General features: G+C 38.6%; 2 protein-coding genes across 8 annotated transcripts in view; one reads left to right on the top strand and one right to left on the bottom strand.

Moving 5' to 3' along the window:
- The first annotated feature begins 1,337 nt into the window (after nt 1-1,337).
- On the top strand, nt 1,338-14,809 carry Rlig1 (RNA 5'-phosphate and 3'-OH ligase 1). 7 transcript variants are annotated; one of them, XM_059245231.1, is made up of 8 exons: nt 1,642-1,768; nt 4,101-4,207; nt 5,436-5,553; nt 7,881-7,976; nt 9,094-9,210; nt 9,995-10,192; nt 11,417-11,586; nt 13,270-14,809. In XM_059245231.1, the coding sequence occupies exons 2-8, from the start codon at nt 4,148-4,150 to the stop codon at nt 13,456-13,458; spliced, it is 948 nt and encodes a 315-aa protein (XP_059101214.1). In that variant the 5' UTR covers nt 1,642-1,768; nt 4,101-4,147; the 3' UTR covers nt 13,459-14,809. The 7 variants fall into 7 exon arrangements, with proteins under 7 accessions (XP_059101211.1, XP_059101217.1, XP_059101214.1 ...); XM_059245232.1 differs by having other exon boundaries at nt 4,104-4,207; XM_059245229.1 differs by lacking the exon at nt 1,642-1,768 and adding an exon at nt 1,804-2,052.
- Nucleotides 13,368-25,653, bottom strand: part of Cep290 (centrosomal protein 290) — an 80,180-nt gene continuing 67,894 nt past the window's right edge. Inside the window, exons 48-55 of the mRNA XM_059245235.1 lie at nt 24,511-24,675; nt 23,682-23,804; nt 22,422-22,594; nt 18,883-19,024; nt 17,779-17,852; nt 16,568-16,662; nt 15,020-15,099; nt 13,368-14,172 (exon numbers count right to left, since the gene is read on the bottom strand). Coding sequence (XP_059101218.1) covers nt 13,942-14,172; nt 15,020-15,099; nt 16,568-16,662; nt 17,779-17,852; nt 18,883-19,024; nt 22,422-22,594; nt 23,682-23,804; nt 24,511-24,675 — 1,083 coding nt within the window. The 3' untranslated portion in view covers nt 13,368-13,941. The remainder of the gene's footprint in view (nt 14,173-15,019; nt 15,100-16,567; nt 16,663-17,778; nt 17,853-18,882; nt 19,025-22,421; nt 22,595-23,681; nt 23,805-24,510; nt 24,676-25,653) is intronic.

Raw genomic sequence — 25,653 nt, forward strand, 5'->3', positions numbered from 1 at the left:
CCTTTGAGAGAGAGGCTGAAAGCAGGTGGAATGTTTCTGGAAGATTATCTTTTCTAACACATGGCAGAATGTTGGATCTAGAATATTCTGTGGCAGTTTGGGAAGTGACAGTTGAGAGTTGGAAAGGTCAATTGATTGTCAGAGACCCAAGAGACAAGCTGTTGCTTAGGATTTCTCTAGCGTCTCAAAGAAGTTACCAACTTCTTTGATTTTAAAGATTTTAAAAGGCTAAGGAGTTTCCAGTTTCAATACCCCAGAGCCAGAACCATGTGGGTAGTCTCTCCCCATTCCCAGCCTCTCACTTTTTGTTTTGTGTAAAATTGTGTATGTTCACCTATGAAAAAAAAAATACGTACCAGAAGAGAAGGATTGTAAAAGGGCCAACTTGGGCCTTCCTCCATCCCTTGATTCTTACTGCAGCAACCCTAAAACTGTGAACTTGTTTTTAGGGATAATTTATTCTTTTGAGAGTCCTCTGGTAGGTACTTACAAGGGAAATGAAGTTATTTAATTTTTTTTCTAAGTGCTTAAGTAAATTGCTGGGAGTTGGATATGTGTTGATAAAGCAATTAGAGAAAATTGAGATGATAAAAAAGAATTACAGAAATAAAAATTGGCTTTTCCAATTACCTAAGATGGTAAAGTCAAAAATCTCCCTATGGTCTTAGGCTTCAGTGACATAGATCTACTAGTAGAATATAATTTTTTTTCTTATATAAGCACCAATTTTATTATTTACCATCTAATGTCGTTTTGGACAGTAAGTCAAGTGAAATAAGCTGTTTTCAGCCCTGTAGTTGACTCAAGCCCTTTGTTGGATTACCAGGAAAAACTTGACAGCTGTTTTTTGATATTTCTATGGTTTTGGATTTGTCTAAATTTTACTCATCGGAAAGGACACCAAATTATATACCGTTTGATTAATTCAAACAGAAGCTTAAAAAAAAAAAATCCAGTTCTGTTCATTGTAGTGTTTGTCTTATGTTCTTCCTGGAAAATCAGATTTTCTGTCTGCATGTTAGGAAATGTCTGGAAGTTCTTTCTAAACTTCTCCGGGTTTACAATCCCTTAAATTTCTTAAAGAAAAAGCAGACAAGTGAGTTTTAGGAGAAACGCGCGACACTGCATCCTAAAGTGATTCATCACTTATAACTGGATGTTAATTTCCGAAAATATCACCGTTACTAAGTTGTGGCCCAACACACAAAACCGGGCAACGGATCTTTTCTTGTTTTTATTGGTCATCAAAACATAGGGGAATCACCCACGTGGAGGTGTCAGATCTGTAGCCTCACTGCCGCACTACAACTCCCAGAATGCCCCGCGAATAGGCGGTCGCTTCCGGGCGTGCGTCCCCGCCCCCCGTCGGGGTGGAGCTTGGCGCCGCTGTTTGGATCCCCAGGCAGGATCGAGTACGTTTCCCTGGCCGGTTGCTGCAGGGCTTCCTCCGCCCTGGACCCAGCGCTGTGGAGAGAGACACGGTGGGCGTGGGCACCATGAGGCGCCTGGGCTCGGTGCAGCGGAAGATGCCGTGCGTGTTTGTGACGGAGGTGAAAGCCGAGCCCTCGGCCAAGCGGGAGCATCAGGTACCCGGCGGCGTGAAGCAGCTGGGCAGCTCCTCCAACGCTGATCCGAGGCCCTCCAGGTTTTCCCGGGGAGGTTTGGGTGAAGTTCCCTTGTGCTCTGAGCTCCAGCTTCTTCGACCTTCTTAGTTGTAAGGAGTGTGGGAGAGATTCCTTTTTTTTTTTATGTTCCGCTCCCTGATCAGGTGATTCAAACTTGCTCTGACAGGTCTGAAAACTCACATCACAATTAACGTGAAAAACCTGAGTAGTGAGATGTGTCTAAATTGGAACGACTGTCGACGAAGAGTCTGATGGGAAGGCACTGTTTACTTGGGGTGTCCTAGGAACCCATGGCTCTGTTGACAGCCTAACGAGGTCACTAAAATCAGACTAGTGTCATGTCTGGCTTAATTCTAACTTTTGAGCACCCATCCTAAGGTTTTCTAGTCATCTTATGTGTTTTACACAGACTGAGCCTTGAGTGAACGTAAGTGAATTAATTCATAGATAGCTTATATCAGTGTGATTCTTTGATATGTAGCAAAGTTCTTTAACCCCTCAACTCAGACGCAGCCAGCGTGTGCATTTGAAATCAGTTCCACACTTCATCATTACTGCTGCACCATTGGCCTTCTGGTCTTGTTGTTCTTGTGGGTTTTGTTTGTTTGTTTAATTAGCATGCAAAGTATGAGTTTTCCTTGTGGCATTCTCATACATAATTTGTGTTGTCCCCTTCACAGTCTCTCCCATGTCTCCAGTTTGCATCCCCTCCTCCCCCACACACACCATCACTTCTTTCATTTTTGTGCTCTATTACTGCCTCTCTTTAAGAGCCTCATTTTCCCTCCCTCAGGGTCCCCTTTCTTGTTTTTTAGATTAAATGACCTTTAAGACAAGATGCCCTGTTATCTTTTAGTCCCTGCTGCTAGGAACTGACACATGAATTAGTATTTGTCGAATTTTAATTAAAAGGACTCCGAGAGTCCTCCTGATAGTTTTCCATCAACTTGATGTTGTCTTACCTTTTACTTTTAACTGATCTTTTCTATTCCTTTCTACTACAATTGTTACTACACTTAAAATGTCCTGATGCTGTTTACGGTACTACTTAATACATTGTACCTGACATCCAGAGTGAGTTTCACTATATTTTCTAGTAAAGCCTTAAGATGAGCACTCAGTGTCTGTATTGCTGGCTATTTAGAACAAAAGTCAGAATAAATTCAAATACTCTAAAACATTGTCATCCTTGATGATTCATTTTAATTATGATTCTCCACTTTGAATATTGGGGGTGGGGCATAATTTTAAAAGTATTATATACTAGGAAAAAAAACCCTCTCATCTCTGCAGTTAAAACTATCTTAACAGCAGTGTTTACAGCATAGCATCCAAATAATTATAGTCCAGAATATCTTATTAATTAGGCCTAGTCTATTTTAAAATCTTAATGTTGAGTTCTTGTTTTCGCAACATCTTTCATCTTGTGAACGTATCGAGCACACTCCCGTGCATTAATGCTTTTCTCAGGCTATCCACTCTGCTTAAATCACCGTCAGTGTTTTTAAGTAGATCTTAATAAAACTGATTAGCTTAGTCATCCCTTGATTGGCTGTATCCATAAATTGCACACCAGCCAGTCGATCTTCGTTGCCTGTTTTCATACACAAATGTTCTTGCTTTTGCAGTAATAAAGTGTTTGGTCACAGGTGAAGGAGAAGTTACTATACCCTTCAGGATCTTGTGTCATCTTTTGTCCATGTAAATAGCAGACAGTAGTAAAGAATGATCCTTGTGTAAGGAACATTTCACACTCATTAACAACTCCATGGTCATAGTAATACTCGCACTTTTATAAATTTAAAAATGTACACACACACACACACACACACACACACACACACACACACACACACGCTGTTAGACTACTGTTTTGCCACAGTGGCTTAGAATGATACCTCTTGGTACCAGTATCATATATGAATGAGAAGTCGATCCTGAAGTAGTATATCATGAACCTGCTACACAGGCCTGAGGACCTGAGTTCAGATCCCCAGCACCCACATCTCTGTAATCTCAGAATTATAGAGGGGGACACAAGATCCCTAGAGCTTACCTACCAGAACCACTAAGTTCTAAGCTCAGTGTGAGACTCTTGTCTCTGAAAATAAGGTGAACGATTGAGTACACCCAGTGACCTCTGGCTTTCACATGCACGCATAAAGGCATGTATTCACACACATGTTCACACACATATACATACATATACCTCACACAAAGTAGTAAATCAGTAATGAAATGAGTATAGTATCCATCCTAGTGCCTAATTTTGCCTGAACCACCATTTCCCCTTTGTTTTGTACAGTGTTTTTTTATTAGTATTTATTATAATTATTTTGTAAAGTGAATGTTTAGATTCAGACTATAAAATAGTAGTGTAAGTCTCTCAGAAATCAAAATTATAGCTAAAAAGTTGTAAGAATCTCAAAAGCAGCCTTTTCTTCCAGCCGCCATGCTTTATTTTCTTCCTGACAGTAGCAAGGTTATAAATGAAACTTGTGAACAGCTAATTGTTGGTAAAGATGAGAAGAACAAGAAGGGAATACCAGACAAAGCAAGTAAAAATCGGAGGGAAACAGCAGGCAGGTGATGGTTGGTAGTTTTCAACAGCGGAACCTGGGAGCGGTCGAAATAGAAACCACAATCGGCCTCAGATATTGAGTACACATTGCGCCAGGAACAGAACTGAGTGTTTCAGTCCCAGGAGGTATGGTGGACCACCTTTGATCACCTGGGGTAGACTTACCATAATAGTTACTGGAAGTTTCACCCAGCAGGCAATGGCAGTGGGTCTTGGTCCTTTAAAGATGGCCTGCATACTAGAAAAATGTATTTCATAAAGAAGATTCAGCATCATTGTTGAATGGGTAGCCACAGAGATTTTTAAGATGGACATCTTAAAGTAAGTATGTGGATTTCAGTTTGCAAGAAAGTCTTTTCAAAACTGAAAATAAGAGTCGTCTTCATCTTCTCTTTCTGAAAACATGGCCCAAGACAGAGGACATCACGAGACTCTTCCTACAACTAAGAACCAAGTGTGATTTGAAAAAGTCAATTTTGTAAGGATCTCATTGAAGAGTAGACTTAGTCTTGGAGAATTGTGATTGGTGAATCCATGTGCTGAACCCCCAGGAACTCTCTGGAATGAAGTAAGCATGTGATATAGTTTTCCCTGGACTCTGTCCCGAACACAGAGGCTGACTTGCATTCTTCAGACACAGAATGTACTGTGGGCCTTTTCTCCTGATGTGTCAAATCTGCTCAGATGTCGCCTCCTCAGAGGACTTCCCTGCGCCATTCTGTCTGGTTTTCCTCTTCAGAACTCATCAGTGTAATACTGTTAGGCATCGTATTTGTGTCATAGCCCTCCAAAGTGTAGGTTTCACTAAAGGTGGGCACTTCTCTGTATTTCCAGTGTCACGAACGGTGCTTATTGCGTTTAGTGCATAATCACAATAGGATTGTGCATGTTGAACCCGTGCTGAGGATGAAACAGCATAGGACATGATTCCTGGTTTCCTTGTGATGGATGAGAAGCATGTAAATAAGAGTCTGCTTGGAAAATCAAATTTTACTGTGATCACATTACAAAGAGTTACAGAGCTGGTGTGGAAGGACAGGAGGGGAATCTGGGAACTAGAGGCTAAAGCAAAAGGATTATGAGTTCAAGGCCGGCCTGGGCTTCAGAGTGAGTCTTGGGAGACAGTTGTTTAGAACTAATGAAAGTAGGCACAGTTCAGGTGAGCCTGTGTGTAAAGGCAGAGGCCTTGTGTCTTACACCAGTTTTTTTTCTCTCTTTCTTTTTTTAAGCCATTTAAAGTTTTGGCAACTGAAACTCTAAGTGAAAAGGCGTTAGATGCAGATGTATACAGTGCTATTGCAACAGAAAAAGTGGATGGAACATGTTGTTATGTTACTAACTACAAAGGTAAAATACAACTATCATGTTTACTAAAAGTATTATCTTAATCATTGTATAAATCCTGTACATCTGGGATGGGTATTTACTCTTCATGAACTATTAAAACCTAACTAGTAGTTGAGTGAAAAATCACAGTGGTTGTATTTACTTCTCTTGAGGAGAGAAGGACGTGTGACTAACATTAACTTGAAATTCCCATGAAAGGCTAGGCAGCCTAATGGACAGGTCTTGTATGTTCCCTCATTTGCATAATAAACATTTCTATATCCCTAATGAGGAAACTGAGTCTCAGCCAGGTTTAGTAATTTGTCTAAGACCATTCAGTTCATGAATGGCTGAACAGTGATGGGACCTGAGTTTGTCCAGCCCAGGAACTTGTTCTTATTGTACCACCCTAGAGCTTCCAGGGCTTTCATTAGCTTTGGCCAGGTCTTTGATCAGTTACAGACTTTGAAAAAGAAAGTTCACATTGATGATATTAAGGGAAAAAGGCACACTGAAAAGAGATAATTATTGTTGGTAATTATTAACAGATCGTGAGATTGACTCTCAGTTCCGGTAACAAAAATAGGTAAATGAGCTAGATTTATTCTTTGGTGTCAAGAAATGTCCTGAAATGCACTTTTAAAACTTTCAACTTGTGATAACATAAAAATTGCCATCATAATTGTACTTTATAATGATGTGTAACTCAGTGGCATTAAGGACATTCACATGGCTGTAGTGATATCATCCCCCACTCATCTCTAGAGTATGTCATTGTCTAGAACTAAAACTGCTTGTTGGGAACCCCCTCATACACCCCTACCTCCACAGAACCCATCTCTCAGGCCTTGGTTCATTCTTCTTTCTAACTATAGGTAACTCAAGTAAATGGACTCAAAAGATATTTGTCTCTTTATGACTGGGTTACTTGTTTAGTTCAATATTTTACAATGTTAGAGTATATCAGATTGCACACATTTTTTCTTAAATTGCTTAATATGTACATAGCACATTTTGTTCATCCATTCAGTCACTGATAGGCATTTAGGTTGCTCCAACCTTTATGCCATCGTGGATAATACAATTAATAATGCTAAATTAGTCTCCAGTATTTTGGGGAGTTATGAACCTGTACATGGGATTACTAGATCACATATTAATTCTAGTTTAGGAAATTTGAGTACCCATCATACATTTTCCATAATGGTCACACAGAAGGTCTGCCTTCCAGATGTTCCAGTTTGTCCATATACCTAGTAGGACTATTACTACTATTACTATTATTTTTGGTGATAGCTAATGGATGTGAGTAGAATCCATTTTATATGTTTACCAATAAAAAGAAAAAAGTATTTAACCAGAAACAATATAATTTTAATCTAGTTCTTTACATTATGTATATGCATAGCTAGTCATAGTATTATAGTATAATTAAAAATTTTATAAATCTTTGACTCTTATATTTGAGTAAGCTTTGTCAGGCTCTTATATTAAAAAATCTTTAGTGTGTATCATGTGTGAGATGCATGATGGGAGCAATTAGAGGGTTGGAACTTTACTGCTCAAGAATGCTCACAGGACCAAAGATAACAAACGGATAAATACATAATAAAACAAGGATTTCAGAATCAAGGTTGTCACAGAGCAACAGGGATGGAGATGCCAGGGAAAATCTGTATTTTGTCTTGCTTTGTAGCCACAGCAGGACGTATTTTCTAAGGTTAGGAACCACTGATGTGTTCAGGTCACACTTCAGAATCAGGAACTCAAGGTGGAGCCTTAGATGGGGGACACTCTGCTTTTGCTTGTCCTGTAGGCATCTTCCAGCTTAGTAAGCAGTGGTAACAGAGAACTAATCAGGAGTCTCAATGACACCAGATACAACCCAGAAGTCTCACTTTTAGCAACACAATATTGGCACAGTGCCCTGAGACTACACTCCCCCAGGGTTACAGGAAGCCCTCGCCATCAGTGTGCCTAATGACCGGGCCATGCCAGACAGGTCAGCTTGATTTCATATCTGCCAGAATTGACCCCTCATTGCAGTGTGATGTTCAGGGGATGTGTGAACATAGCCACCTGATTTTGCTCTCATTTGGAGAATGTAGGAAAGGACCGTGGACGGTTGTGATAAAAGGAGCATACATTTTTCTCACAATGGTCATTTAACAAAGTATGCCCTCACACACTAGGATGCTGACTTGTAGGTGCATCTTGTATTTCCTTTGTCCTTCAGGGTTGGTCTTCTTACAGAGCAGACTACTGTTGATTGGTTCTTTTCCTCTGAAATGTCTTGCAAGATGAAGTTTGTTTCCTCTTCACTTTCCCTTTTATTACTGCGGTTTTAGGTCAGCCATACCTTTGGGCTCGACTAGACAGAAAACCTAACAAGCAAGCTGACAAAAGATTTAAAAAATTTCTACATTCAAAAGAAAGCTCAAAAGGTTAGTGGGGTTTTCTTCAAACTTTTCATAGATTTGAAATTTGTGGTTTATTGCTATGTTGCTATGGTTCTTTTTTTTTTTTTTTTGGTTTTTGGTTTTTGGAGACAGGGTTTCTCTGTGTAGCTTTGCGCCTTTCCTGGAACTCACTTGGTAGCCCAGGCTGGCCTCGAACTCACAGAGATCCGCCTGCCTCTGCCTCCCAAGTGCTGGGATTAAAGGTGTGTGCCACCACCGCCCAGCTTGCTATGGTTCTTCTTTCTCTCTCTAGATATCTATCTATCTTGAGGAAAATAATATATATTTACATAGATAGATAGATAGATAGATAGATAGATAGATAGATAGATAGATAGATAGAAAGAATATTCACTTTTAGGGATAAAACATTGGCACAGTGCCCAGACACACACACACACACACACACACACACACACACACACACACACATCCATCCCTACACACCTACACAAATACTGAAAACCATTTTCCCAACCTTTCTGTAACTTCTTTATAGTATCAATCTATTCTGTTTAAACATACAGTGTTATAGTAAGAGATACATTTTCATTTGGTTTACATGAGAAAAATAATTTACTAAGTCATGTTGTAACTATCAAAGGATAATTAATATTTTATTACTGCATTGATGCCTATATTATGCATATATACTTATTACCTATTTATACTCATATATGTAACATATATATATAAAGTATTGTATAGAGAGTATATTAAAACCCATAAATCTCATTCAGGAGGCAGAGGCGGGTGGATCTCAGAGTTCGAGGCCAACTTGGTCTACAGAGTGAGATCCAGGACAGCCAAGATTATTACACAGAGAAACCCTATCTCGAAACACGCAAAAAATAAAGAAATTAAAAACTCATAAATCCTCAGAAAATATTGGCTACTTTAGACTGCAATGTGTTTAAGTGGTAGTATATTGAAAGTTGAAAATTTCCAGTGTTAGTACCCTAATTTGGAGCGTAACCACACTGCAGTGATAGTACAGAGAACCTTCCACATATGAGAGCGATGTATTTCCTACTTCCACTTTGCATCTGTTCTGTATTTGATGTCTTAAAGTAACAGCATACAATTAACTGACTCTTTGTAGAGTTTCTTTGGAACACTGAGGAAGATTTCAAACCTGTCCCAGAGTGTTGGATACCAGCAAAGGAAATAGAACAACAGAATGGGAAACCAGTACCTGATGAAAATGGACACATTCCTGGTATCACATAATCATTTTGTGTTCAGTGTAAGAAACAAACAAAAAAAAAACAGTCAGACGTTCATTTTAATCTAGCTTTTCATTTAATTTATAGTGGAAATTTCTGAATCAAGTTTATTGAAAAGTCTTAACAGTTGATATCAAAGACATAGGAAGTAATGTCCTTTCTGGTTTGAATCTTTCTCAAGGATGAGCATATTTTGTAAGATGTTTGCTCAGAGTGACCTGTTTCTTTCATTTGCAGCAAGTTTTCTATATTGAGGGAGCTTATTCTAGCAATAAGAGTAAAAACAGTAACAGCAAATAGGGAACTGATAAATTGTTCAGCATGACTGGAACAATGATAGAACTGTGGAGCGCTTACTGTATATATTTGTTATCTTTAACACTGGAAGGGTGCTGCAGAGAACTTAGTTTATTAAATGAAAAAACATGACAATATCAGACAGGAGGGAGAGTGGCCAGTTAGAAAAGATACTAAAATAAAATTAAAAAAAAGAAGAAAGTTTTAATGCTATATTAGTATAGTGCTCAGTTGCTCCTGAACCAAGATGATTTTTTTTTTGAAGAATATGTTTAATTCATGGTAATACTCCTACAAAATAAGCAAATGAACTTTTTAGGATTATCGAGAAAAATAGTAAAAATGTTAGCTTTCCCACGGATTTTAAGTGTCTGTACAATAGGGAATCTAGAAAATAAGGAGTATTTATAACAAATAAATAAATGCCTGTATCTTGTAATAGAACCCATGTGGTAGACGTAACTTTTCTTGAAATACCAGGTTGGGTACCCGTGGAAAAGAACAGCAAACAGTACTGCTGGCATTCGTCTGTAGTGAACTACGAGTTTGGAATTGCCCTGGTACTACGGCATGATCCTGACAAGCCTGGACTTTTGGAAATCAGTGCCGTGCCCCTGTCAGAGCTCTTAGAGCAAACCCTGGAGCTGATAGGAACAAATATCAATGGGAACCCATACGGTAAGGGAAGATGTTTTCGAAAGAGAACTTCCTAAGGGCAACTTGAGAAACATACTGAAGCAGCAATTAATGCATGTGCATCCATTGCCTAGGAGCATATCCTTTTCTGCACATCTTAGGCTCCAGACAAAGTTTATGTATGGCTAATCATTATGATTTAATAATGCAAAAAGCTGACTTTATCCTATTATCCTTCCCTGTGGTAGCTTTAACAACTGTGCATGAAACGCAATTAACTGAGATAGAGCTTTTTATTGCTTTATAAGACTCGGCAACATATACTGTATAAAGCATCAGAATGTATACCATAATGAATTGAGTAAATCAGTGGCATTCTGGAGTACAGAATTGAAAGGAGAATCATAAAATAGAATAAGGACTCTAAAGCTGTAATAACTGTAGAGAGATCAAAAGCGGATTGAAGGTGTAGTGAGGTAGCCCAGTCCATGAAGTTCAGATCCCTAACACCCTTGTTAAAAGCTGAGTGACAGGGGTGTGTGCCAGGCCAAGAGCCAGAGAGGCACAGATAAAGGCTATCTGGGCCTTGCAGGGCAATGTAGCCTAATCATTGAGTTTCAGGTACAGTGAGAGACACACCCTTTTTCAAAATATAAGGTGGAAAGCAACTGAACAAGATACTCAGTGTTGACCTCCTGTCTCCACAGTGCAGTTGCACGAACATGTACATACCTGTAACTCCACAGAAATGTGTATGTGAACACACACATATACATTTAAGTAGGTTGACTGATGGGTATTAAGCTTACATACAGGATCAAAGATGTTATTAAGTTAACACTGAATAATAGCAGAATGTAGCTAATGGTATAGCACATGCTAGCAAATTTTCTCTGTAAAAATGTTTGATAGCCTGTATTTTAAGCTTTGTTAACCATGATTTTGAAATGGACTATCAGTAGTACTTACATGAATGGATAAGGCTGCATTCCATTGAAACTACTTACAATAGGTGTCTGTCTGGACTTGGTCCACAGGTCAGTGTGCCAAGTCCCAGTGTAGAGAGTACATGAAAGTACAATTTAGAGTTTTTGGAAGAAGTGTCACTTGAGTGAGAACAGGACGTAATGCACTTTGGATTATTCTTTACAGAAAATCAAATAAACTTTTTGTTAACATTACGCTTAAATGTTTAGACACTTAGACATTTTCTCTTTCTGAAAAGAATATGACTGAAAATGGTTAATGGCAAATTTTACCATTTAGGGCTAGGAAGCAAGAAATGTCCATTGCACTTTCTTATACCCCATGGAGCACTCCAAGTAAGAAATGTGCCTATGCTGAAGCACAATGACTTGCTGTCCTGGTTTGAAGACTGCAGAGAGGGTAAAATTGAAGGGATCGTGTGGCACTGTGCTGACGGCTGTTTACTTAAGGTAATGACGAAAACAGCTTGCTTTGGATTCTGTTCTTCAAATAACGATGCGGCACTCAGATTCTCTGGGTGGATTTTTATTAATTTTGGCATGCAGTTAGTATAATTCCTATCATTTTTATAGGCTAAAACAGAAGTGAGTTTATGGGAGTGTCAGAGTGCACAGTACACAGATGGTGGTGTCTGGCTGGGCATTGGCTCTACTGGATGTGCTTCCAAGTTGAAGTGATAACACACTCCCTCCTGGGAGCTCATGTGGCACACTGTGTTCTCTGAGACATTCTGTGCCTATTTTAACTCAGCATTTCCTAAACTAACTTATTAGGGAGTTTGTGGAGTAAAAACGTGCCAAGTAGCAGCTTACACCGAAGGAATTATCTTCTGCTTTGGGCCCTTTTCCCTAGACTTGTCTGCTTGATTTCTCACTGGTATATGAAATTCGTAATGTTCAAAACTGAATCTGTTCTTCTCACTCCTAGCTCCACATCATTCCCTGAACTTAGAAACTTGGATTCATTGTTTGTAAGCTCTCTCCCCATTGCTTCATGTATCTGGCTGTTATCAGTTCTTGAAAAGTCTGTTCTTTACACTCAACTAGGTGCTAATTTTAATTTAGGCCAAGAGTCTTGCTTGAATTATTACTATATTGTGGTCCCTAAAACATTCATCTTTCATTTTTAACCCCATCGTGTTCATTCTTCACAAATGAATGACACTACTTCCTGCATAATGCTGCGTAGGTACGTTAAGACTTTCCATGGTACAGCTCCTTCTTAACTTCCCCTAACTGCTTTCCGTTATCTGTGAAAACGTGATTGTGTGTATTGTGTGACTGTATACTCCTGGGGAGACAGGAACATTCCTTTGCCACAGATAACACGCTGAGGACAGACCTAAGAAAGGATTCCATCCAAGTGGCGCTCAGTGAGCCAGTGATTTTATTGGGGTTACTTTCAGGATGTGGGTGAGGAGCTGCTTACAAGGAGCATGGCGGACCCAGAGGCAGTAGCATCAATCAGAAGCCCTCCCCAGCTTCAGTGATGACTCACAAAGGCGGCCTCCTGGGGACTCCCTGCACTTCTTGCAGGGGGCTGGCAGCACCTTTGGTGAAAGGAGAACCTTCTCTCCAGCAATAGTTAGTGTTCTTGTAACCTTGCAGTGTCTTGGGACTTTCCAAAGCTTTGGGGATCTTCCTGAGACTTGTGAAGGTTTGCTTCCTTCTGAGTCTTAAGAACCTCCCTCCAGAGAGGATGTTTTCATGTGGAGGAAACAGCTACCCAACAATGTCCTAACCAACTGGAATCCCAGACTCCCCTGCCATTCTACCACTAATATTCCCTTTGGTAATACTAGATTCTGGCTCACAGATTTCTCTTCTTGTATTCACCAAGACACTTATATTCATTAAATTTTGGAGGAGCCCTTGATTATGTTCCTGGCATTTTTAAGGTACTGGAAGAGTGAACAAAATAATTTCTCTGCCTTCAGGAAGCTCATATTCCAATGGAAAAGATAGCCAGCACTATGTCAAAGAACAACTATGGCATTTAATTAAAATAAGAGTAAATTAAGGTAGACCCTTACATTGTACCTGGCAGGTAGCAGGCACCCAAAGTAAGTATTTACAAGTAAATTAAGATGCTATTTACAGACTAAAGCTGACACCACTTTTTCCTTCTTACAGGTCCATCGCCATCATCTTGGTTTATGCTGGCCACTTCCAGATACTTATATGAATTCCAAACCAGTTATTATTAACATGAACCTGAACAAATATGACTGTGCATTTGATAATGAGTGTTTGTTTAATCGGTTTTCAAAAATAGATAAACAGAAATTTGATAGGCTTAAAGATATAATACTTGATGTATAAAATGGAAATATAGTTAGAATTATTGCAAACAGTCTGCTATTTTACAGAGGTTAAAATAACTCAAGGATCTATTTAACTTTGCTAGGTATTTGGCAAAACATGTATAAATTCTAAACATTTATGTATCTGTATTTAAAGAAACCATGAGATTTGAATATCTTAACACAAAAATAAATATAAAATAATTCCATCTGAAACTTCCATTTTAAATGGTAAAATTGTTAAGCTTACCTTTATGCTTTTAGAAAATTTAAGACATTATGAAAATAGGGATATCTATCATAGCTCATTGTGCACTATAGTCATAAATTATTCATGTCTTCAAAAATATACTTTTCTACCAAGTTAAAACTAAATATGATTTTATTTTTAAGCAAAAATACAGTATTTTGAGATGAATTCTATAGTTCAGAGACTTCTTGATTTCCAGCTGAAACTTTTAAATTTATAAAATAGTTTTAAATCTACAATTAAATGTGGTCTTTAATAAATAGGGAAACTATTAGGACTTTCTTCTCTATCTTCTGTCTGTTCAGAAGCTGCAACAGGGCTAGGTAATTCAAATCCAAATTGTTCGGAAAGTTTTTGTAACTTCTCTTCTAATAGAATATTTTTTTTCACTTCTTCCTTATAATTGTACTTCAGGTCTTCAATTTCTTCAAAAAATGAAGGATCAAAATTTTCCAGTTCTTTTTTCAGCTTTTTAATTTCCTCCTGAAAGTCACATGTAGAAACACATATTTTTGGTTTGACATTTAGGAGCTTTGATTACAAACATGAAAACCCAAATAACCCAAACAGTAAAATATCAAGAAAAGTATTGAAGACTTTTGTTAACAGGTTCCATTGTACCATATGAGTAACTTAGCAGTGGCCACTTCTGACTCAAGTTCATGAGTGCTTCCATAGCTTTGGGATAATAGAATCTTTCTCTGAACTGCCTCAGATAGTCTCAGGGAGGCAAGCAAAAGGGACTCTGCTCTTCACTACACTGAAGTTCCTGTCTTCAGAGTTTTCAGTATTTTCTTTACAGTTCTAACTTTTTTACTTTTATAAATAATGTTTATGATCATGGGAATCCCGGGACTTGTAAAAGTCAAGTACCCGGTGAAGGGAATGTGACCGTGAACGGCTGTTTTCACTACCCAGTGATGAGGCAGGGCTCACTTCCAGACTCTTGTGCTTCTGGGTCTTAAGGTAGAGCACAGAAATGTTTTAAGGGAAAGATCCCTGGACATAATTCCAAAAGGTACTTAAAAACACTGTTTCCAACATGACCCACAAATTAAAATATTTAAAAAACTGTACATTTGTTATAATTTAAAAATAAATTTATTCTCTAGACCTTTCTGTTTGTCTGATTTTTTTTGTTGTTGCTAGCTGTTGTTTAATAAAAAGTTGTCATGAGTGACATTATGTACTTAGTAATATTAAGGTAAGTGTGAAATGAATCCATGAATTTTTAGGCACATACTTAAACAAGGTGATCATAAAAATGGTTTCCCAAAGCTGTTTTTATAAAACACTGGCAATACTCAAGTTAGATATAAGTAAGAATTACCTTCAAATGCTGCTTTTCTAGGTCTGACTTTGTGAGCTGGGTCTCCAGGTCATTTATCTTTTCCTTTTGTTGACCAGTATCTGCCAAAATAGTTGTGAAAATTAGACTCACATTTTTATTTACTGTGAATGACTTAAAGATAGAGGATTTGTTTCAGAATAAACAGGAAATTTATGAAGCCTACAGTCTGAAATCATCTGGCACTGTATGGCGGGAACACTGCTCAGGTATACTTGTGTGCTACCACTAGTAGGAAAAGTCATTCCACAACAAGCAAACAGAGGGGTGTAGCAGGAATCTTAAATGGCCTTATTAATAAAATCAAACCTAAGGCCAGTTACTGTGGTGAACACTGGAAGATCAGAGAAGCAGAACAAGCCACAGCCATCTCACCTCGCCAGTTCCTCAGCTGATCCGGTTTCCTCAGACTGGATGCCTCTGATTTCTCATCTAAATAGATCTCAGCTGAACTGTTGCTCAAAAGCCTAAAAGCTTAACCAGCTAAAAGCTTCTTGTTTCTGTCTTCAACGCCTTATATATCTTTCTGCTTTTTGCCATCACTCCCTGGGATTAAAGGCTCACTTCTTGGGATTAAAGGCATGTGTCACCAAGCCTGGCTGTTTCCAATGTGGTCTTGAACTCACAGAGATCCAGAGGGATTTCTGCCTCTGGAATGCTAGGATTAAAGGTGTGAGTGCCACCATTTTCTAGCCTCTGTATCTAGTGGCTGTTCTGTTCTTTGACCCTAGATAAGTTTATTAGGGTGCACAATATTTGGGGGAACACAATACCACCACAGAGGGGTAGTTGCTAGGTATTAGAAATATGGGTTATGCCTTTATATGAGAGAAATTCCTACTTTTGAGAGAAAAATCCTGCAACCAGTAAAATTTGTTAGGTACGAAATATACCGGCAAAGGACTAAAGGTAAGCTGGCCATTTATGCCTTCTACCCCAAATAGCTCTGGCTATTTGCACTTAGGTTTGTTTGCACTATATGCAGAACTTCTAAGACAAGGTGTGTGGCACACACAGATGAAGGAGTGCAGTCCTGCTGGTTGGGTAGGAAATGAGCTGTTGATACACAGCACTAAGGTTAGGATACAAAGTGTCATGCCACACTGTGCAAACATTGAAAGGTAAACAGTTTTGTTTTAATATTACAGTTTGAGGAAATAATGAAAACAAGTTTTCATGATAAGGACAAGAAGTGTATTATAGTGCTCTGGGGTGGTCCCCTATAATTCAGAAACAAAGAACAAATATAAGCAAGGTTTCAAATCATGAAAAAAAAAGCATTTTCCTACATATGAAGAAAAGATGTAATATTTGTCTTCTGAGACTGGCCTATTTTACTGAACAAGATGATCTACAGTTCTGTTTTCCTACAAATATTTTTATGGCTGAGAGAGAACATCTCTAAATACTCTGACCAGTATACTATACTGGTCAGACACTATAGAAACTGGTTGATACTATAGAAATACACAAAGACAAGCCCTAAATTAAAAACTTGAGATAGCCAACAAGTATTATGAAATACATTACCAGGTGTGCTGCTTTCTGCTCCAGTCTGGTCCTTGTTAACTTCTATCTGATGGATTAATTCTGCTTTTTCTTTATCCAGCTGACTGTTGGCTAATCTACAGTACAATGATAGCATGTTAGAAAAATAAACAATTGCCATGGGATAATCTCTTGTACACTGTAAAGGTTTGTCACTGGAAATGGTTTAATAAAATGCTGATTGGCCAGTAGCCAGGCAGAAAGTACAGGCAGGGCGACCAAACTAAGGATGATTGGGAGGAGAAGGGTGGAGTCAGGAGTTGCCAACCAGATACAGAGGGAGCACGAGATGAACATGCCATGCTAATAAAGGTACCACCACATGGCAGAGCTAAATAAGAAATATGGGTTAACTTAAAATGTAAGAGCTAGTTAGTAATAAGCCTGAGCTATTGGAAACATCCTTTACAAACAATGGGTGCCACTCTGTAAAATACATAGGCATTTCCTATAAAGTGGTATACGGTCCTCCAAACAGCGTTTTATCAAGCGGATTCTGGTGATGTCCGATGGTAGGCTATGCTTAGGAGACGGCAGCAGGATCATCAAGGTAAACATTTACTCGATAGGCTTCCTTGCTTCATTCCCAAACAACACAAATCTTAAGTTTTTACTAATCTCATTCCTGATGTTATTTTCAAGAGTACTTTTCTTACAATGAGAGGCGGCTGCAAAAACTCCTAGGAGCATAGAATTACTTATTTCTCTTTCATTCGGATTTGTTTCTGCAATGCTAACGTTTAATTTTATGCGGCTAGAGAAATTTAAGTTACAATTTGGAAATACTAATATTGGGTCCGTCCTCCTTTCTGTGTCCAGACAGAATGATTATATAAGAAGGGTAAAATAATAATCAACTTTGAAAAACTCTAGTCTTCAGGTGTAGCAAATCTGGTTGTGTAAAATAATTTTCTAAAAATAAATAAATGGTAAGGTGGTTCAGTGGATAAAGGTGCATGGTGGGAAGCTGATGACCTGATTCCAATTCTTGGAAGGAAAGAACCAACTCTTGCAAGTTGTCCTCTGGCCTTCCTTCACAGGTGGCATGCACATACCACACCCTCCCCCAGCATGTACATGTGTACACACGCACAAACACATACACACACACACACACACACACACACACACACACACACACACACAAAGATGTTAATATTTAGGTAGTCAAATAAACATAATAACATATGTACCTAAGGAGCTGGAGTTCCCGTATAAGCCCTTCATCTGTCTCCACACCTTCAGGAACATTTTTGAGGATCTCAATCTTTAAGCACAATGAAAAGTTAGAAGATAAAAGTTCAGCATAGAAATAAGTTTTAAAAAGACCAACTTTTTAATAAAGTTTAAGATTTGGGTTTTGGAAGCTTGAAAGCACAGTTTGTGTTTGTCTATGCATTCAAGCAAGCCATCAATGCTTGAGCAACTCACTGCTACATGCCCAGGGTAGTGAGGCCACAGGATACGGGATAGCTGGAATCTCTTACAGAGGCATGTTATTTTTACCGAGGGATGAAAAGTAGTTACACTGCCATACAAGGAGATGGGAGTTGACAGGGCAGGAGGGGAGAAAGCGCTGTTGGAAAAGAATCTAGGTTGGACAGGGTGATAGACTGTGCTGGTCTAAAAGGTCTCCATTTAGGCACAGATAGAAGTTCAGGAGTCAGTTATAAGAACACTGGAAATAGTAGCTAGTGTTCTAGACAGCAAGAGGCATAAAGATCTGAAGCCTAAATGAGTTTCAGCTGTTCAAAGGGTTGAACGGGTTAATGTTGGGAAAACTGGCAGAAGGTGCAAAGAGTCAGAGTTTGTACATAGATACAGGCTGTGAAAAGAACTCCAAAGTTTCATGCTAGGGTGATGGGGAACTATTACAAGAGTCAAAATAGAACTACTATAACTTGCTCTATGCATTACAGGATTATTTGCCAACTGTGTTGAGAATGGACTAGTAGTATAGATAAGGGGAAATGATACAAGTGGAAGCCCAGGGACCAGTTAGGAAATTACTGCAGTCACTCAGAGATAAGATAATGGCTTCCGCACTGAGCACTAGTCAGATCTGGGATGTAGTCTGAAAATACACCCGGCATGATTAATGATGAAAACGATGTGGAGAGTAAGAGATGAAGTCTGTGATCTAGTTTGTGGCTTACATAAGTGGATGGGCGTAAGTACCATTCGCTGGATGAGTCTCCTAGACTTTATTCAGGAGTTCATTGTTTTCACCTTCAGGCAATTCAGGGATTGTCTTGAGACACACTACACTTTTATCATTTAGAGACCATTATACATGCCTGTTGTTCAAGATCTTCTGTGTATTTCTTAGCTTTCTGTTCTCTCTCTGTTGCTTCTCGTACAAGCTGTTTAAGGTCAATAATGCTTTGATTCTTTTTGGCAATATCACTTTCGAATTCTTTCATCTTGGTCTCATACATTCTAAAAAGAAAAAGAAAAATTATCATGGGCATATAATCTGTAATTTCTCTCCCTAATTTAAAAGTCAGCTTCAATCACAGCAAAACATGCAGGACTACATTATAGTATTTCTTCTAGTCAAACCTTGGGCTACATATTCAGCAGTAAAAGATGGTGTTAAGAAATAAGCACCCTGCTTAACATATGTGCTAATTAAAATAAAAAATTAACGTGATCATACAGAGCCAAAGAGCAGACGTGGCGACTGGATTTGGCAACTGAAAAGCTTTTAGCTTTTAGCTTATTTCAGGCATAAGAAAATACCTAATTCATCAGACTACAAAATGTTCTCCCACTTTCAGTACTCTTCCCTGCCCCATGAGGGGGTTCAGGTAGAAAAAGCCAAAGGGCACTAGAGAAAGAACAGTTCTTCAAAAGCGTGAGTGAGAGAAACAGTGCACGCTGTGGGAAGGATGAAGCAGTACCAATTCATAACCAGGAAGGAAATGATACATGGCCTAAAGGAATCTTCAAAAATTTGAGCCAAATACTTTTACAGGAATATACTTAGAGGAAGACAATGCTTACTATATTCAAACTTTTCCAGAGGAAAATAATGTGTAATGTCTCCTAAATAAATTAAAAAAGGATGGGATTGATTTAGAAAAAGTATCTGACAAGGACAGCATAAGGAAGGGCAGTTAGGATTACCTAAACCCTTTCAAATAATTTTTGACAGACCTTACAAACAGATTAGAAGGGCGTGCTTACTTGACAAGGACTAACTACAAAGATATAACTAAGGTTAATGTTAAATATCGGAAGCTTATCCCCCCACTTCATCCATTTCTCTGTTCAAAAGCCACTGTGGTAATTTGAATGTGAATAACCCCTCAACCCCAAATATTTGACAGTTTAGTCACCAGAGAGTAGGACTCTTTGAAAGGATTAGAAGGATCAGGAGGCATGGCCTTGTTAGAGGGAGTGTGTTACTGGGGGTGGACTCTGAGGTATCAAAAGCCCTTGCCAGGCCCAGTCCTTGCTCTGTCTGCTGCCTACAGATCAGGATATAGTTCTCAGCTACTGTTCTAGCACCACACATGCCTGCCTGGATGCCATCATGCTCCTGCTATGATGATAATGGACTAAACCTCTGAAACTGTAAGCAAGCCCTCAATAAAATACTTTCTTTTATAAGAGTTGTCTTGGTCATGGTGTCTCTTCACAGTAACAGAACAGTGAGTGACTATGAAAGCCACCCAAGAATAAAGACCATCTTGATCAGATTACCCCATGTAAATAGGCCATACACTACCCTGGTCCCTCCTAACAATCAATATAGGTAGAACACTCAGCACTTGGAAGGTCAAGGTAGAGTTTGAGATCAGCCTTGGATAAACAGCAAGAGTGTTTTAAAAACAAGTTGGACTTATGTTTACTGAAGATGTTGCCTATGTGCAGTTCTCAGAATAAGAACTCACAAATGCTTTAACATGTAAAGTCATCTTCAATTAAGGTTAAATGGTGCCATCAACCCACAACTTGTTAGGGAATATTACTTAAGGTGTGTTACTTTTGTTCATGTTGCATTTGTTTAATTCTGTGAAGCTGTGTTACTTTGTCTAAAACACCTGATGGTCTAATAGAGAACTGAAGGGCCAATAGCGAGGCAGGAGAAAGGACAAGTGGGGCTGGCAGGCAGGGAGAATACATAGAAGGAGAAATCTGGGAAGAAGAAAGAAGAAAAAGATCAAGGGGAGGAGGAAGCTAGGGGCCAGCCACCTAGTTACACAGCCAGCCATGGAGTAGGAGTGAAAGTAAGATTACAGAAGTAAGAAAAGGAAAAAGCCCAGAGGCAAAAGGTAGATGGGATAATTTAAAGTTAAGAAAAGCTGTTTAGAAACAAGCCAAACTAAGGCCGGGCATTCATAATTAAGAATAAAACTCCATGTGTGTGATTTATTTGGGAGCTGGGTGGTGCCCCCCCCCAAGAGTAAAAACGACCAGCAACAACAACTATCTTAAAACTGAATAGTTTTTCATGCCAGTAAGTATGCATTTTTGTTACCTCATATAGAGCCCTAGAAAAATAACGGCAGGGTCTGTCATCTCCACAGTGAAAACTATCTTGACCCACGGAGGAATATAATTTATGTAATGGTCCAGTGAAAAGCAGGTCTTTCTGAGTGATGGAAGCTGGCTCTTCAAGGAGCCTAAGTAAGCTGGGTTTTTTAGAAATAGCCTGAAGTACTCGGTGTGGCAGTACCAGATGTTTAGTGAATATTCATGGAATAAGTAAGTCTCAATGTCAGTCAACATATGTGACAACAGAAGAAAATAGTGACCCTTAAAAGTCAACTGGCGGCTGCTGGCTCAAAGCCACAGGGGGCCAAGACTATGAGCTGTTTCTCCCTGTCACACGATCACACTTGTTATTTTCATCCTGACGTTAGCATTCTGACAGAACTCTTGTTTCCCAGCCTGTAGACAGGAAAGTGAGCCCTAGGGAAAGTTGGGACTCTGACTACTCTGGGTAGTCTAGGGTAGGAGAAAGGATTCTTCTCAGGGTTATAGCCATCTATCTGAGCACTCTCGAATATGGCTCCTCAGCGGTTTCTTTTCTCCATAAAAGTGGCCGACAGAAACACGTGCAATAGAAGGCCCACTATGGAACAAGCAGTCTCACAGTGCTACAGTTCACTTTCTAGTTGGACTGACAATGGGTGCCATGTTTCCTGTCAAGTCATTCCAAATAGATAGGGCATATGTGGCCTCCAAGGACATCACAGTGGAAAGTGTAAATGCAAGGAACTGGAAAAATATGGTAAAATAAAGTTGGCTTCCACAGCCACAACAGTTAGTGCCATAGACACAAATCCAGTATCCTTATAGAAAGTGTTCATAGGAAGGGAGAAAATGCATGAGAAAGTGGAGGTCAGTAAGACACTAACATTGCTGCTATATTCATCTAGTGGGCTCTCTGTAAAGAAAGTTGACCAGTATACAACTAAAAGCAATGCAGCTCATCCCAGATCCAGTACAGCACAGACTGGGATAAAATAGCCCAATTGTTTAGGACATATTTGCAGCAGAAATCAAAGAACAAAAGCAAGGAGCCCAAGTTGTGGCTGCAGAAACAGAGCATCCAGGAGAAGCTGGATAGCATCAGCCCCAGCCCTTGGCTGACAGAAGCTTCAGGATGCACACCTAGCTCCAGGACCTTAGCCCAGTTTCAGCTCTGCTCTGTTCTGTGGCCTGGCAATAAAATTAGCTAACCCCTTACGGAAGAAACAGCTTTGGTAATTCTAAGACAGAATGAACAGACATCGATAAACAACCAAACTGCTCATTGGGAAACAACGAGGTTATTCAGCACATGGTCATCTTTTGAGTCAATGATGAAGCTCTCCGGTCCTACCTTGTAACCACAATTGACTTCCAGCTCTTGCTGTCAGCACCTTCCAGCTGCGGCCCTCGACTTTCTGCAAACTGTAATCTCTTGGCAGTCTCCTCTAGCTGAGCTTCCATCTTGTCATTGAGCAGCTCTAAGTTGTTCTTAGCTATGCGCAGTTTCTCGGACACTTCCATTTCCTACCAGTAAAGGCGTATTAGTACACCATGAAAAACAACCTTGTTCGCATAGATACCGGGTATTTAAAATTATCACTCTATGCTGGGACATAGAAAACAAGTCGGAGCTATACAGTTTTAAAACCACAAAAATGTTTGTTTTCCTCTAAAACAGCCACCTATTCACAGCAATTAGTACAAAAGATCAAGCAAATGAAGGCAAGGATATGTATTTACAAGTATTTATTATCTAAGGTATCTAGTGGATACTTTAAATTTGTCATTTGCTCATCAGGAAAATGTTCAGAACAATGAGAGAGTTAACCTTAAAAGATGCTTTGTTTTGACTTTGGAATACGTAGAGTAGTCCTGGCTAATAACACAAGCAGTATGTAAGTGACAGATTATTTCCAGTAATGAACATTAAGATTCAAGACAGCAAAGCTCTGGCTTCACAATACAATCAGTTACTGTTTTAAAATGTTTTAGGATCACAATCTCAATTCATTTACTAGATAATGTATGTTAAAACTAATACTATTTGTCAGGAGTAAGGGATATATTTTACCATTTAAATAAAGGAATCTTAATAACAAAATTGTTAGTTTTTTGCTCTATAAATAGGGCATTGCTCTAAGTCACATGCACAAATATTAACTCATTTAAACTTCTCAACAGCCCTGTGAGATATGTACTATGTGTATGTATGTTTCTTCTTTGAGCTGGGTTTCCTATACAGCCCAGGCTGGTCTTTCTTTCTTGCACTGCCTGAGTACTAGGATTATAGGCATTCAATGCCATGCTCAGCAAAGAAACAGGTATATTTAGTACTCCAAATTTCATATATGAGGAATTTGAGGAACAGAGACACATTATCCAGCTTGCAACAATTCCCAATAAGTAAAAGAACTAGCAGCAGAAACCAGAGTGAGCAATTTCTTCATGATACCACCTTACCTCTAAAATTCACGTAAATGTACCTCTTGAAGAAAGTAGAACTCTTAAGATCTACTGTGAACAGACACTGGCATCAAGGATCTATCAATTTTAATTTTGCCATGATGAATGACTTAATGAAAATAAATGTAACCTGTCCTGACTGTCTTACTTTCTTAAGTTCTTTCCGAAGCCGTTCATTTTCAGCAACAATTCTCTCAGTGCCTTTGTTCTTGGATTCGTACTGCACACTCAACTGACGTCCCAAGTGAGCTTTCAGCTTTTCTAATTCAGCCTGGTGATTAATAAAGCAACATATTATCAAAACAACAACGTCAACAAAATGATTATTTATATGAAATCATACACACAAGCAACATTAAATGGACTTTGCACATTTATTCATGTATTTAAGCACACTATATGTAACAATAAGAAAAGAGGTCATGAATTTGAAAGGAAGTCAGGTAGGGTGACATGAGAGGTGATGGAGGAGGAAAGGGAAGAGGTAAATGAAACAATTCGATTTTAATTCTTTTAAATATAAAAAATAAAGATTATTATTTAAACTCATAAAACTTAACTCAAGGTAGGTTGTTTTAGATACCTTATTTGATATGATTACAGTTAAAGACTTTCCCCAAATGACTTATCTATAACCAAGTTCCCATATAACCTTGGCTGGACATTAAGATGATTTTAAGATTTAAAGGAAATACAAGCCCCACAGAATCCCCACTTTACAAATCACCAGAAAAGAACAATTGTTCCAGAAACAGTAAAGAAGACCAAAGAGAGCCACTGTAGCTACCTTTGGATTTCTTGCCAATAAATCTGTTCTGACTGGAATATACTACCGTATCCATTTAGGACATTCAATGCAGTGTGCGTCTATTTCCATTTAGGACATTCAATGCAGTGTGAGTCTATTTAACATTTCCCTTAAAAAGCAATGTAAACTAATATAGTAAAACATTCATATACAATCAAATAAAAATTACCTTTAATTTGTCATTTTCTGCTTCAATATTAGCCATTTTTTCACTAGTCATTATGCCTGATGCTTTTTTCAATTGTTGGTTTTCTCTTTGGACTTTTTCAACTACTTTCTTCATTAACCCAATAGTTTTTTCTAGCTCTGGGATTGTCTTTCCACTTCTACCAGACTATAAGAGAATATACAAATTTTTAAAATTTCATATCTTAGAGACAATGATTTACTAATGCTAAAGAGGCCTCTTACTGTGTTGTAGAATATTAAAGATGTGTAACATTCTGTTATGCTGTAGAATATTTGTTTAATGACGCAAAGATGTGTTACATTTTTTTTTATGTTGCATTTGTTTAACTCTATGAAGCTGTGTTATTGTGCCTAAGACATCTGATGGTCTAATAAAGAGAAGAATAGCCAATAGCAAGACAGGAGAAAGGATAGGCGGGGCTGGCAGGCAGAGAGAATAAATAGAAGAACCTGAAGAGGAGTGAGAAAAGGAGGAGAGGAGAATGATGGGGCCAGCCACTCAGCAGCATAGCCAGCCACAGAGTAAGAAGGAAAGAAAAGATATACAGAAACAGTAAAAGCCCAGAGGCAAAAGGTAGACAGGATAATTTAAGTTAAGAAAAGATGGCTAGAAACAAGCCAAGCTAAGTCCAGGCATTTATAAGTAATAATAAGTCTTTGTGTGTTTATCTGGGAGCTGAGTGGTAGGCCCCCAAAGAGCAAAGAGTAAAAGTAACCAATAACATTACTGTACATATCATTAATAATTGCTAATATCTGATTCTAAAAATTGTGGTAATTCAATACATTTCTAAAATATGTGAGATAGAATTATTATCCCACACTACAAAAAAGAAAACCAGGGCTTAAATGTATCTAAATTTTCCTTAAATTCCTTAAATCATATAGTTTGTAACAGTTTAAATACTCTATCTATGATGTGTGTTCCAAGTAAGTAAATCAAAACAGTTTACTTAGCCAGGGTTCTTTCTAGTACAGTGGTTCTTAAGCTATGGGTCACAAACCTTTGGGTGTTGACCTTTCACCAGGGTCACCTATGACCATTAGAAAATACACATATTTACATTACGATTCATAACAGTCGCAAAATTATAGTTATGAAGCAGCAACAAAAATAATTTTA

Source organism: Peromyscus eremicus, chromosome 18 (genome assembly GCF_949786415.1).
Source record: "Peromyscus eremicus chromosome 18, PerEre_H2_v1, whole genome shotgun sequence".
In the NCBI taxonomy this organism is placed as follows: domain Eukaryota; kingdom Metazoa; phylum Chordata; class Mammalia; order Rodentia; family Cricetidae; genus Peromyscus; species Peromyscus eremicus.

Excerpts from the sequence above, each read along its gene's own strand:
- Rlig1 (XM_059245228.1), top strand. The coding sequence starts at position 1,497 with ATGAGGCGCCTGGGCTCGGTGCAGCGGAAGATGCCGTGCGTGTTTGTG. Across the intron at positions 5,554-7,880 it reads TTATGTTACTAACTACAAAG|GTCAGCCATACCTTTGGGCT; the intron begins GTAAAATACAAC and ends CTGCGGTTTTAG. Across the intron at positions 7,977-9,093 it reads TTCAAAAGAAAGCTCAAAAG|AGTTTCTTTGGAACACTGAG; the intron begins GTTAGTGGGGTT and ends GACTCTTTGTAG.